The sequence below is a fragment of the Cupressus sempervirens genome, chromosome 10, assembly GCF_028749045.1.
Source record: "Cupressus sempervirens isolate cs-2001-9-10 chromosome 10, ASM2874904v1, whole genome shotgun sequence".
NCBI lineage: Eukaryota > Viridiplantae > Streptophyta > Pinopsida > Cupressales > Cupressaceae > Cupressus > Cupressus sempervirens.
In genome coordinates this window covers 827718316-827734030 of record NC_143127.1, presented here as the reverse complement: position 1 = coordinate 827734030, position 15715 = coordinate 827718316, and the positions used below count along the sequence as shown (strand labels likewise).

The 15715-nt window shown below is 34.0% G+C and overlaps 1 protein-coding gene across 2 annotated transcripts in view; it reads right to left on the bottom strand.

Moving 5' to 3' along the window:
* LOC149536503 (photosynthetic NDH subunit of lumenal location 4, chloroplastic-like) overlaps window positions 1–15715 on the bottom strand; it is a 118190-nt gene that overhangs the window by 37160 nt on the left and 65315 nt on the right. For both annotated transcript variants that reach the window (XM_089805840.1, XM_089805839.1), the window contains exons 2-4: window positions 8625–8717; window positions 7726–7786; window positions 7534–7602 (exon numbers count right to left, since the gene is read on the bottom strand). In XM_089805840.1, coding sequence (XP_089661966.1) covers window positions 7534–7602; window positions 7726–7786; window positions 8625–8717 — 223 coding nt within the window. The remainder of the gene's footprint in view (window positions 1–7533; window positions 7603–7725; window positions 7787–8624; window positions 8718–15715) is intronic.

Below are 15715 nucleotides of genomic sequence, written 5' to 3'. Positions count from 1 at the left end.
AAAAATGTGATTTATAGAAGGTATGAAATGAAACGTTTTCGACATCTAAAGCCAAAAACGTGTTCTTCAATGGAAAACACAAGGATCACAAGGCCAAAACGAATTGTATTGGAGGTAAGAAGTGATAAAAAAGCCCCAAATCTAGGTATTTCTCTCCAAAATGTGGCTTCAAAACCTCAAAATCTGTGTTGTTTCTTGCATGGATTTCAATGCCTAATACATGGGAATGCATAAATATGCAAAAACAACCTCCTCATGGATTTCAAGCCATTATATGGGCAGATTTGAGCATTTTTTATGGAAAACGTGTAATTGGAGGAAGAAAACATGAAGTTTTTTGCCTTGAATCTTCAAATTTGGGTTCTATCTTTGCTAATGCAGGAAATAGATGCAAAACACACTCTAGAGGAAGCAATACATATTTTAAAAACATGCAATGGCTTCTTTATGCAAAACGCACTCTAGGAGTGCAATGACATATTTTAAAAACATGCATTTGCCCTCAAGATGCAAAATGTACTCTTGGAGGAGCAATGCATATTTTTAAAAATTGCTATAATAACCTTTTTTGTGCAAAACACACTCTTGGAGGATGTTGCATATTTTAAAAGACTAAAATATGGAAGTCTCACTCTAGAAGGCCCATTGCATATTTTAAGTTACATGCATTTACACACCTTTAGTTCGAAAACGCGGTCTCTAGAGGCATTTGCATATTTACATGCAAATGGGTTTAAAGACATGTTTTGCACAACTTAAGTGATCAATTAAGCACATGTTTAATTGATTTTTGAAGGAATTTCACTTAATTGGGTCAAAAATAACATTTGCATAATAGAATTAACATATTATGAGCAAATATTATTTCAAAAAGTAATATTTAACTTAGATGTTTAAAATAAAACATAAAGTTACTTAAAAATTATATCAAACTATATAGTTAATAAAGTCACTTAAGTGAAAGATCTCAAAAGCAACTCAACTAAAAAATATAATATAAAGTGCTCTATAGTTACTTTAAGTGATAAATTTAAATGATAAACTAATTGAAAAACATAACATAAAGTGATTTTAAGTTATATTTTTCAAAAAGTAGATGTCAACATTAAAATATAATATGATTTTTTAAAATCATGAAGTTGCACCTGGAGAGTCCACTTTTTTGGCACTAAAATGCTCATATCTTTTGATTGCTAACTCCAATTAAGCCCTAAGATAGATCTAATCGAAGGGAAAACCGAAAAGAATGATTTGATCAAAACCAAAAGACCAAAAGCTAACAAACATGCACTCAAAAATGCGAAAAGGACATTGAAGGCTTTAAAAATCAAACATAGGCTTAACAAAGAAAAAAACTAAAAAGACTTGATGAAAGCTTTCAGTAAAAAGATTCATTATAACAATTGGAGTCAATTGGTTGATCAATGCTATCTAATTAAACAATGAACTAACTCAAAGAAATGCGAAACTAAGTTGGAAAAGTTTCGTATTGTTACCTACATTTTGTGATGACAAAATGCAGGACAACAATTCTTATCGATGACATCCATACAAATGTCACATCTATTTTCATACAATGCTTGAGCTTCTTCCTTAGTTCTGAACTGAATCGTGGAATAGATTGGAAGCCCAATAGTCTCTCTTATTGCCACCTCACTTAGGAACAAACACCTTCCCTTTAGCTTTGATTCTCTTGGAAATTAAATATTAGTTCTTTGCGCTCCAATAGGAGTTCATTGCAATAAAAAGATGATGGAAACCTAGCTACATGATAGAGGCCACTCTTTATTGTGCTAACTGCTATGTTTGAAGGTAGATGATTTGTAGTTCTGAACATCCTTCTGTTTATGCTCTTCATATCTATGTGCTCTATATTTGTAGCTGCAACTTTCCTCCACTTAGAGACCATTGAGGACTCAGGATAAAATCGTAAAGATAATTTTTTTATCAGTTTCATCCTTTCTTCTATCCCTTTACCTTCTACCATGTCCCTGCTTGAAGCTTGAAGTTAGTACGGTCTTGAGGGACTATTAAAAATATTAAATCTCAGACTTTTGGATACTTGATTAATCCTTGAAAGCAGGTTGCAAATAGAACATGGAGGTGGATTAGAATCTTAAGACAATGAAAAAGACCAGACAGCCAATTGAATGATAAAATCAGACCCTTAACAATAAAGAAATACTTCTGATTTAATAAGGATAATTTATAGAAACTGTGAAGTAAAAATTATTCCAACGCTCTACTAAAGTCATCACAGATCATGATCCATGGTTTATTATGACTTAAGAGTGAAATGAAAACCAATCATGACAAGAAATCCATTTTCAGCAACATGACTAACTCAGATTTTCTGGGGATAACCCTGCAACTTACTTGTTCTAGATGAACTTGACCTCCAGATTAGTTGTTTTTCGCACAAGAGTACCCTCCCAGCACTCAGCAACAGCCTCTTTGATGATTGAGTGCTTTAATAAATTATGGGGATTTTTCCCAAAATCACCCGTTTATGATGTTTTCAGATTTAGTCTCAAGACAAGATATATTTCGGACTTCCTTTGACCAAGAAATGGGTATCAAAAATGGTTCTTCTGCACCTTTGTCTGGTTCTTCTTCCACATTTGTTGCGTGATATCCAGAGATGGCTTCATCACAAGGCTCGCTTACTGTTGTCTTCTCCTTTGTTTCCATCTGCTCCAAAAGTTGTATCTTTTCCTCAATTTCCTATTGTAGGCATCAATGATCTCCCTTATCTTCAAGATTTATAATTATGTCCTCAGTTTCCACCTTTTCATGCAAATAATCTCCTAAAATTTTCTTCTTCTTACAAGAGTGGATGTAGCCCTCTGGACCATAATTTCCTCTTGGGGTGTGTGAAAACAGATGAAAATCCTCTTTCCGTTTCTTATTGGATCACTTTATATGCCTTTGTTGAAACTACGGTGAAGTCTCCAAAATTGAGAGTTCCAGGCAGAAAAGTTTGTTTATGCAAGGTACCTCCAAAGTGTTTAGTGATTGAAACACTTAAACTGTCTCACAATTTCCAAATGAGCCACTCTATCAAAAACAATCTTTGGCAACATGTAGGGGGCTTCTTTGAACTCATAGTTCTGAAATAGGTGAAGTCCTGATAAACATACTAATCTCGCCAATTATGATTCACAAGATTTCTCTTATTGAAATCCTTAGGCCTTAGGAAAGCTTTGACTTCATCATAAACTTATCACTAGGAAAATCAAACATTTGCTAAATTGGTTTTAAAATGCACTCCTCGAATTTAATATAAATTGACAATGTATATCTAGAATGCCACAAAGAGGTCCATAATTGCATCGGCTGATCTCCATCTTTGTTCTTAGGATTTAATCTTAATTCATTTGGCCACATACCCCTTTTATGTCCTTAGAACAAGAAAAAATGCATTAACAAAGAATAGTGTTTGAAACTAGGGTATTCACTATCCCTATGATTTAGAAAAATCGCATGTAATCAATTTGCAAGATAAGCCACCTAGTCAAAAGGTCTTGGATCATACATTTGAATATTGGCCAAAACCATAGGCCCATTGTTCATAAGATCAGGCACTTCAATTCCTCCCAATTGCCTGCATGATGTGTATGTGATTTGCAAATATGTCAAAATAAATTTACATTAAAAGGGGGCCCATCTTGCATTGTAAGCTTATCAGGCACATTTTTGTGAATAGCCAATTTCCAACCGGTATATGTGGTATCCATCCTATAGTACTCATTTTCTAACTCCACAAAAGACAAGGGTTTATTACATATGGGATCAAGGTTAAAAACTTCTTCCAAAGTTTCCACATAAAACTTAATAAATACGTTTCCGTCAAGATCACAAATGCATACTCCAATTAACTTGTAATTTCTGACCACAAGCTCCAACACTTTCAAATTCAAACAGGCATTTGGGACAATTAGCTTAACCAAATTTGTCTCCCATGGCTTGCATAGTGGCACCTCCTTGTTTCTTCTTAAGTAGTGAAATATAAAGAGCTCATATCCTCTGACCTTGGTTCATATGTCGTCAACACCCTTGTATTTTTCTTCCTAACTGATCCCTTTCCAGTAAATGTTTCTTTGATCTTCTCAATTTTAGACTCGGGGCTTGCATTTGGTCTATCGTATCTTGGTTCTGATTTCCTAACTCAAGTATTGTATTTTGATTTGACTTCTTCCCCTTAGATTCAATGTTTTTCATGGGATTTTTCTTTCAAGAACTAGAAGCCTTCATTTTTGTGACTGCAATTCCCAGAGAATTCTCCTGCAGCTCCTCTCTGCCTACAAGCTAACTTTGTTTCTACAAATTTTATGTGTCAAGCAATAAAATTGCATAAAAAATGCCTCAAAGTAATTGCTCATAAATTCACCATATATTTGCATCATGTGACCCTTTAGCTTTGCCTAATGCAAGCATTAAATAGAAATCCCTTAGTTTAGTTTTGAAACTAGAAATGATATGAAAAAAGTTCCCCGTCGATGTAACTTTTCTAGTGAATTATTTCCATATGGCTCCAGTGGTATAGCCTAGCTTTTACTCTCCAAAACCCTTATGTCGTCATAAAATTGGCATAGGTGGCACCAATGTATCTATCAGGGATTGGGCAACCTAATTTAGCAATATACCAATAGCAAAAGTTATACCAAGGAGAGATTTTACGGAGTACCTTTTTCTGATGTCTCTGGCTTCACCAGCATAAGTCTTCATGATGCCAACATGTATGACTCCACTTATTTCATCCATCGACATTACACTGACCAATCACCATCTTTTTATATATTAGCATAAGTTATCCCATTGACATTATTAGGTGTTGAAACAACTTGAAATCCCTTACTCTGATAGTGTACGTTACTTCGATGATCACCATAAATCATTCCAATAAGCTCAAGGGATGCTGATTCAAGTCAAAATGTGCTTTAGCGATAAACTTTTCATTATTGACTTGGTATCGTATATCACCATGAGTTTCACCGATAACTCCATCGGATATCTTTTACCAATGGACTCCATTAGTGTGACTTTTGCCAAAGAAATTTTTATTTGAGTTGTACTTTATTGGATAGTGTCTTCTCAATAACCTTATCGGTTATCGGCAAGACGAATTTCCACTTCGTCGCTTCTGTAAGTCTTGCCGATAAGGTTCTTCGGTATAGATTTTCCTGATTCACTATGTTCTTTTGATTCTTTAATACAATTGGATTGTCTTTCTCTGATAAAATTCATTCCTTTTTCTTATGGTTCTCCATCAGGGTAACCTTTGCCAAAATGTAATTTTTTACTTAATGCAGCTTTTATTCTTTCTTGTGCTATTCCTTAAGCATACAATCTGATTTGAACTTATCCAATTGAAGCTTCTTCATCAATTCTCTTTCTCTAGACTATCAAAAGAATGCAACGATGACTCCATAATTTCCAATTTGAGCATGAACACACAACCTGATCTCAATTTTGCCCTTGAGCTGCCGAATTGAAGATCAGTTCTCAGAAGCCAAGTCACTTGTCAAAGGTGATCGCTTGGTGATACTCTTCATCCTGCACATAATGATAGCAGTAACTATTCTCATGACAGAAGAGGTATCGTTCATACATTTTGAATCCAAATGAAAATTCAAATTAAACAAGACTTAAAAGGAAAACATAAAGACAAAAAGGACTGAAAATTTATTTGTCAACAAGCCTATTATTGTGTCCCCCATATACTAATTAATGTGGATAGAGGAAGATCTGAGGTAAAGGCTAGGTTATAGGAGGGTCTAGTCTTCTCCACAATTCAGTATGTTCCAATTTGGTCTTCCTTTGGCTCAGATTGGACTTTGTTTGAGCTTAGTTTCATGTACCTACTATATTTGGTAAGTTTGGTGATGATTGAGAGGGAGCCTTTCTATTTTTGGAAAGTGCATTTGGTCATGTGGGAAAATAATAATTATGACTCCTATTTCAGACAACAAATTTAAAGGAAAAGTATTTTGGGAGTTATTATTATATTTGTGGCCGAATTATAATTAAAACATTAAATAACTTATTATAGAGCTATAATTTGACTTTATAATTTCACTTAAGTTGAAGGTTAAGTCATCATTGGAAGGGGCTATTTATTCAATTAATTCATGGAATCTTAAGCCTAAGTATTAGAGTAAACGAATTATTAACGGGAAAACGTATATCTATTTATCCCATAGTGGCTGGAAAAGTGTGACTAAAGTTATAAAAATCTCAATGAGTACCTTATTTTTCATTATGTTCCTTATGCTTTTTGAATTTGCTAAAGTTTATTAGAAGGAACCAAGGTTTCAACTTCAACCATTGGAAAGCAGGGATTCTTCAATTGAGCAATCACTTGAGGAAGTGAAATAACTTCTGAATTTGATCTTCTGAGACAGCTTCAAGATGGAGGCTCTAATTGTAGTTCAAATGGTGATTCAAATATGAGGTGGATTTAAATTAACACTCACCAATGATATTTTGGTGACTAAATATTATTTTTGTAGCAAATAACAGTCATATTATAGAAGCAGATCATTCATAGGGCAGAATTACACAGTGTTGGGTGTGAAATTTGGTTTGAGCATCAATATTATATCTCAATTTGAACATCTACAGAAGCAGCCCACTTTCAAACTGATCTGTGAATGTTGGGACAATCTATGGTATCTAAGCATCTATCTTGATCAAGCAGTTGTGAGGCGTGGGCATGGTCTTGTTTCAAATTTGCAGCTACAGGTGCATATTTTCATTGTGTGAAATGAAACTTGTATCTGATTCTTAAGCACCTGGTTTGCTGGTTAGTTTGTTAGGCTTTTAATATTATTGAATCTACTTTGGCCAAGTAATCAGATTCTGTATTTGGTTTATATCTGAACTGTCATTCTTAGTCATGGTGTTTCACAGCAAAAAACAGAAATCTGAGTTTATACGGTTGTTGGGCAAGTGTTTATCATTATCTCTTGGTTATCAATTTCAGACTTTCTATATATTGCCAATATATTTCCCATGACAGCGTGATGAGTTAGTGTTCTTAATTAAACATGTCAACTGTTTGACAATATTCTTGAGATCAAGTTTCTACAGGATAAGCCTAAAAATCAGAGTTTACATAGTTGTTGAAGTTAGAACCAGCAGGGGTTCTTACACCTATTAGTAAATTTTTCCTGGATGTTTATATACAGGTAACACTTCTACTAAATCTGTGGCCCGTGGTAAGAATATATTTGTTTAGTACAAATTTGAAATGGATACTAAAATGCTTTCAACTTAGACTTAAATAAAGAAAGACCCTCTGTTGAAAAGCGCTACTGATCCATACCATATGATATGACATTGTAATCTATAATTTATACTCACTTTACAAAATTTTGGCTGCTATTATCAATTATGCATATACTAAAATTAAAATAGGAATAACTTTTCTGAACTACTAGGCATTCTGGGAAATGGAACATGCAAAAAATATCATATCCCCAAGTTCATTAGTTTGATAATAAGCTATAAGAATTCTCTAGATAGCTTTACCTGCATAGCATCCAACTGAATATTGACCATAAGCAAGCTCGGGAGGAACTCTAAGTTTTCTTTTTCCTCCTGCACATTGGCACAATGATAAAAGGTTGATGGACTGTCTTTACTTTTAAAAATGTATTGTCTTTAAATGCAACAGTGTCCATACAAAGATGAAAACAAAATGAGATGAAACCAAGTACCTACCAGCTAGCATAGGTGGAACTCCATCACCACCTAAGATGCCTTGCTCCCATCCAGGGATTACCTATTATAAAAAACCAAGGGAGGCCAAATTATACCTGAATCTATGACAAGATTATAAACTCAAATTAGCACCCAGTAATTTATGTCTTAGCATTTATCATTCACATGCCTGTGTGAGAGTGCTAATGTGTAAAAATTGTGTCCCTCTCAACTATGACATCAGTAGGTAACTCTTTTCCTTATAATGCAATAACAGATTTATGCCTTACAATAGAGTTCAATTGAGAACTCAATCAGATATGTGGATGCTAATGTGGGATTCTATATTACAGAACTGCCCAGATGCATGAGATATTTGTTTGCACACTCATACAAATCAAACAACACCATATTATGTTTCCCATCTTGTCAAAGTATATTATTTTTTTAGTATAATAGACATGATTATTTAATAGTAAGTCCAGTTCACAAGTAAAGATGTGTTCTCAATGGACCAGCTGTCAACTGTAATAATATCTTGGAAAACCATGACTGAAGCATCATGATTAAATTCCTCAGAAAACGCCTCTGCACTTTCTTCACTGTATGATCACACAGACTTGATTAAATGTTGGAAAGTGAGAAATGGAATTATTGGTGGGTAGACAAGAGATCCATACCAGAAAAACCTGATCACAGTTATGTCTATCATTATATGAGATATCACAAATAGTAAACAGTTACTGAACAAAAAATTTAAACATGTGCCTTAAAAAAACCTATTCTTTGAAGACAGCTGGAAACATGCTATGCCTATTTAAGATTGGAAGAAATGGAAGCATGTACTTCATTTACTAAATTATAACAAATCGAAGTATAAAATACCATTATTGTGAGAAAAGTTGAAACAAATTGCATACCTTCCCTACACCTATTCGTAAAATGAGCGCTCTATTTCTCTTGTAGCTACTGTCAAAAACTGTACCATCCAGAAATCTTCCAGTGTAGTGAATCTACAGAATAATACTATTGTTAAGTTAGGAAATTGCAATGGCAAACAAATTTTACCTCTATGAATGCAAGTTGCTAAATTTAGGATGACATAAATGAAATGCATAGTGAAATTCATAGTATTGGTGTTCCTTCCAGTTCTCTGATTTGAAGTAGACTGCTCAGTTTATTATTAATTCCATTACCATGAAAACTCGAGAAACAGAAACGGACCTGTAGCTTTTTATATTATTGTTGGCTTCCACTTATATTCTTGAAACAAACTCCTCTAGAATCAAGACACAGCTCAGGGTCATATTTTTTCACCAAAACTACATGTTTTTTGCTAACATGAAAAATTAATTTTCAATGAAATGCTGATTTAATGTATCTCTCGGTCTGTATTTTTAAGCTATAAAACCCAATTTGAATAATATGCAACCAGCATTTTAAAGTTTGAATGAATTTTAGCCTCCTTTCTCATTGTATATGTGTTGATTCTTATCAAAAAGCCACACAAAAAAAATGTAAAATCAAGAGGATAGTAAGAATAGCATGTGCAGTTTGTCCTGTAGATTAAAGTAAATTAGGAAGAAGTTACAATTTTATCAACAGAAGACCGAATAGATATTTCAAGCAACCAGGTCAGCAGCTAGGCCAGGGACACATACATGACTTTAGCACCATGTGTAATGAGGATCTAGGAAAATTTACAAGAGAAAAACCAAAGGGCTGTGTCCACGTCCAGTTGGAAACCACACAATTGTAAAGAAAAAGGGTAAGCTGACTTTATCTAACGTATCTGTACAAAAACTAAAAATGAATCTGTACTGGTCAACTTTCTTTTCCTGCATATCATGTGAGAATGACAAGCATGGCCAGGGAGTCCCTTTAGAAGCTTAAATCCTTAATCAAAGGAAGCTTCAGCACCTTGATAATGGCAACCATGATTGTCTCTTCAACCATTTATGTCCATGTGCGTAATGGTAGTTTATTATTTGCATATTATCAAAGTGATGGTCATGTCATTGTGAGAAATATAACCTTCCTCGTGTGTAACACATTCACAATAGATTGTAACAAGAATAAATTTTAAGATTTAAGTAGCTTCAACATAGCTTGTAACTGTTCAGAAGTCAATCTTTGGAAACAACAAAACAAATTAGATGATAAGAACAAGATTGTCTCCCTAGTATATGAGTAACACCATAAACATCATGATCTAAAAGATACATGGACTAACTAACTGTCCAAATAAAGCTTTGAACAACGATTTCTTCTCCAAGCAGCTGGTTTTCAAGCTGACGATAGTGTGCAATGTGCATAATTGATGATACATATCATCCCACCAAGATACCTACACAAAGACAAAATAAAACAACAAAGAAGACTAAAATAAACCACACAATGATAGTAATCAAAACACAACAGACCTACAATGAATGAAGGCACCAATAAACCATGTTCGAGGATGGCCATCCTTTGGCATTCATTGCCAATAAGGAATCACTAATGTGGGACTCCAACCAACTGATCTTCAACAACTAGTCCCAACACCCATCATCTATAAGGATTCAGAATCATGAACTGGCAACCACAAAATGTACAATTCTGTTAAGATGTGTTCTAGCCATAAGGTGGGACCCTAAATTAAAACAAGGTCCAAGTTCAAAATCTGGCAAACAAGCCCAAGAATCCTAGGCCAGATAACTTCAATAGAAAGAAAAAAATTCAGAAATATTCCAGATCTAAGCCATCATTAATCATATTGCATCTACAAGACAGCTCTTCAAGATGTCCTGCCTTGAAAAAAAATTACTGATGTATTTCTAGGGACACAAAAGCTAAGGACTATGTTTCATTCTCATTTCAATGCTCATTCATATGACAGATTTAATACTCTCAATAACCAGAGTTACAACAGTATTTTAACTCCGGCTCGAAAAAATTGGCTTTTAAACTTGGCAAACCCAATTTTCACTTGGACTTGGCAGGTGGGCCAAAACTCACCTAAAACAGAGCAAAAGTCTGCTAGGCAAGTTAATGGGTGATTCACTCGGCTGCAAAAATAGATAACAATTGAGGTGAGTATTTGGACAATTTTTTATCTATGATCTCAACAAGAATGCTTCTCCAAAGCACAAATAATAAACCAAAATAACAGGATGATATGCAAGCATCTTCATAACAATTTCTATTTAATGATGTTTGGTGACATTCATGAACATTTATTCTCATTTATGACACTCAATTATTTGTTCATTTGTTGCAAATTTGCAATCAGCAGAAATAATGGTGGTAAAGTACATGGAAATCATTTATAAACATTCAATAGCTGAAACTTAATACCTACAATAACCAGAAAAGAGTTGGATATTGATAGGAGCATGATAGCATTTACAACATAACAATTTCTACCTATGTTAGTACAGAATTTTATGCAGCAGTCAAGCTTACCTTCAATGTTTGTTTAAGCAATTACAAAAGTCAAATAGAACAGTTGAATCAAGTTCATAAGTGAAGTCTGGGATCAATTGTCGACTTCCTATAGAAAAATATAAAATCGTCAAATCCATATCCTGATTGATTCTTCAACCAGGGAATAATAATTGTTATCAAACCCCTAAAAAAGCTATTCAAACTGCCAATTGTAGTCAAACTGCTTACATATTCAGTTCAGATAGTATAATCTGATCAAAAGCAATCGAACAACACACTCAACATTGTGAAACCTTGATCAGTCCTAGCTGTTTCATTCATGTTAAATTCAATTTTGCTAACATCAACACTCCAAAACTCTCATATCTGCCTTATTTCTCCTTTGTAATCATTTGTCAATGGAGGAACAACACAAACTTGTTTGTGAATTAACCAGTTTATTCCTATTCATATGCATTAAAATATAATTCATTATAAATGACATGGAGTAGGCCAGCCAGTCGATTTTACAAGCATTACTAATTGTAATGTCCCCATTTTTGCCAGCATTGGAGTTTCAAGGATTAGCCTATTATTGTGATCCTCATACGCTAATTATTGTGGATAGAGGGTCTTCTGAGATAGTGGCTTGGCTTGGGAGGGTCTTGTCTTCTCCACAATTCGATAAGCTACAGGTTGGTCTTCGTTTGGCTCAGATTGGACTTTGTTTGGGCTTAGTTTTGTGTACTTACTAATTGTGGTAAGTTGGGTGTTGATTGAGATGGACACTTTCTATTTTTGGAAAGTGCATTTGGTCACATGGAGAAATAATAAGTATAACTCCTATTTCAAACGGCATATTTAAATGATGGATATTTTGAGAGTTATTATATTTTTAGTGGCCAAATTATAAATTTATTAAATGGCTTATATAGAAGTTATAATTTAACTTCATAATTTCACTTGAGAGTTGAGTTATCATTGAAAAGACCCATTTATTAATTAGTTAAGGCAAGTCAAGTGAAAGAATCTAATGGAAGCTTCTAATTAATGTTGTGTGGTGAAGCTTTTTGAGTGAAGTTACATTTTGGCAACAAAAAGGGCATCTGGAGGTTATAAATACAAGCCCATTTGTTGAGAAAAGCATGCTTGGATATTTTATTTGCTTTTGATGCCTTTGTGGCTTTTTCTGAGTTCTGATATTTTGTGGCCCTTGCTAAAGTATAAGGGTTGAGCACGAGAAGTTCTTGGCAATTGTGCTGAAGTATACAATTGGCCAACATCCCCTACTATATTTGTTGTAGCTAAGAAGAATAATCTTGATTATTATATACTTATTGAAGCATCTGGCTAAGGGTTTGGAGTTTTAGAATTGAGCATTGATCCTACAACTGAGATATTGCGGATCAATTTCTTAAGGTTTGCATCTTCCATTTCTATCATTACTGTTGCTTGAAAGAAAGTGTGTCAAATTCTGAGATGTAATATGATTCAATGCTGATGTAAATTGAATTGAGAGATAAATATGGATTAGTTCAGTTTTTTTGAATTTATATGGATAGTAAATCAAATGCAAATCTATTATTGCCATTGAATTGAGCTTGGTCATCATCAGCGTTGTTAAAAATTGCCTAATCTTGGTGAATGTAATTTAGTCAGCCTTGGAGTTCTTTTCAGTAGTATTGGCATTCTATGCTAAATGTTTTGATGTAATGTCAAAAGTCAAAAATATTAGTATTTGTCAAAGCTATAGCCAGGCAGGGTTATTACACTAATACAGTTAGAGTGACAGTGTCAACTACAAGGGAGAAAACATACGCTTATTGTCAAAATGTTACATCCCTATATTTTCTTAACTATAAAATATTCGTTATAGCCATTGAGACTTCATGTGAAGTGAGTCGATTTGGTTAAACTAGTTAATTGTTATGGTTCATATGAAATGGAAGTTGGTTATTTGTTATAAATTCATGGGAGCTTGGAAAAATGGTTAATCCTTATGCTGTTATATGAATTGGAAATGTACGGCTAATATTAATGCTTGCTATAGTAATTTTCATTTTATTAAATGATGAAAAATATGTTATTATGTAATAAGCCTCAGCTGTTTATAACTTTAACAAATTTAGGAAATTTGGCATTTTGACAAACACTTTGCAAGCCAATTCAATATTATGAGAAATAACTTTGTAGTTGCATTCAGAACACACATATATGGAACTCTAGAATAGTTTGAACACAAAATTATAGCTTGTATTGCAACCGATTATGGAAAACTTCAATGCTAAACTTCAATTTTCATTAACTAACGTCCACCTTTATTGAATTCAAATCTGATTGCTATGGCAATTGGAATTACAAGCACAAATATAATTATGAGGAACCTGATTAAAGGCACGTTGATGATCTCTTTAAATCCACGCAGCCTTAGTCAAATTGATTTATATTCTAACAGTTCCCAACTCCCAGAATTTCATTGACCAAGCCACCACAGTCAATGTAGTTGTCTCAAATACAAATGCAGGCCCAAAATAATGAATTGCAGATTCCCAATAGCAACCACAGACCTCTATTCAGCAGTCTCAAGCCTCCAATACATAAACGCAGACTTCAGATCAGAACATATATGCTCAGGAGAATTGACGCAGGTCTCACTTAATGAAATGCCGTCCCTTATACAGTGGCACAGCTCCTCTGATATGTATTGCAGGCCTGTTATCAGGAAGCCACAGGCAAGAAAAAGCCAAACGCTACCACTAACATGATTGACAGCCTCTCAAATGCACTCAAATTTTTCATGAACAAATTGCAGATATGTTTTAATTCCTCAACAACCAACAAGTTCTCTGGTCTCATCAACATAAATTAACTTCTCATAAATAGAAGCAACGGTAGATAAGTAATAACGAATTGCAATCACAGTAGCAAATGCAAACCTCAGAAATAAATCTCAGAATTATGAGAACTTGAGAAATGCACTACTCCCAACCACAAATTATAACAGTAAGGGAGGTTAAATGGAATCACTTTACCTCAGCAGTGATTTGAAAACACTTCTCAGTTTCCCTTATACCTCAGCAAGGGCAACAAAATTCAGTACCTCAGAAAGCCACAAAGGCAACAAAAGAAAATAAATATTCAAGCATGCTTTTCTCAACAAATGGGCTCGTATTTATAACCTCTAGATGCCCTTTTGTTGCCAAAATGTAACTTCAATCAAGAAGCCACACTACAGAACATTAATTAAAAGCTTCCATTAGATTCTTTCACTTGAGTTGGCTTAGCTAATTAATATATGGCTCTTTCCAATGATAACTCAACTCTCAACTTAAGTGAAATTATAAAGCTAAATTATAACTTTATAATAAGCCATTAATAAATTAATAATAATTTGGCCACTAAAAATATAATAACTCCCAAAATACTCAACATTTAAATATGTCGTTTGAAATAGGAGTTATACCTATTATTTTTCCATGTGACCAAATGCACTTTCTTAAAATAGAAAGGGTCCATCTCGATCAACACCAACTTACCACAAATAGTAAGTACACAAAACTAAACCCAAATGAAGTCCAATTTGAGCCAAACAAAGACCAACCTGTAGCTTATGGAATTGCGGAGAAGATAAGACCCTCCCAAGCCAAGCCACTGCCTCAGAAGACTCTCTATCCACAATAATTAGCCTACGAGGATCACAATAATAGGCTAATCCCCGAAACTCTGATATTGACAAAAATGGGGGCATGACATATTAACATGGTAAATTTATTTTTGCAAGAACATGACAAAGATGGGAAGCATTGCTAGAAAAAGAAAGTATATGAGGGAACCATTTATCATTGAGCTAACAGGTATGGGTCCTAAACCACCTTGGTAAAGGAAAAAACCAGACTAGGCAAGCAAGGGGATACCAAGTGATCACCATGAGCTAAATTGGTTTATGCATTTAATAAGATGATAAAATAATTATATGGAACAAATTGTTACTTGTATATATATTGGTATGAACTCGGAGCTTCCTGTGATAACAAACGTGTTAATATAACGATACCATGCTACCTATATATACTTGTACATGTATATACATATATATGTATATATACATAAATTCAAATGAGACATACATGAACGTATACACCCACCTAAAATATGATGTATACCCAAGATACGTATGCTTAGAATATCATATGTATATATATACTTGGGAACATGCATATACAAGTATAGGTAGATATAGGATGGTATCCTTATATTAACACATTAAGTTATTATTTCCAACAATTAGATATGTTTTAATAATATTATTTCATGTCATCGGCCCTTTTTATTATTCCAGGGCCTATTTGATATTTTCTTTCTTTCTGAATTAGCCACATGTGCTATCAACCATTTTAGAGGCTCTTGAATGTAATTCCTGACATTGCCACCTTTCCTATCTTGCTTGTAGCCGAGCATGCTCACGAGAGAAAGAAGACAATCTCTTTTATGCGATTCGTTATATATTAGTAGGGGCCATAGATGGAAAACTTGCCGAGTTTCTTAGCTTGGCGAGTTTTTCACCAGTTAACTCGCCGATTTAAAAACTCGGTAGTCTGGTAAA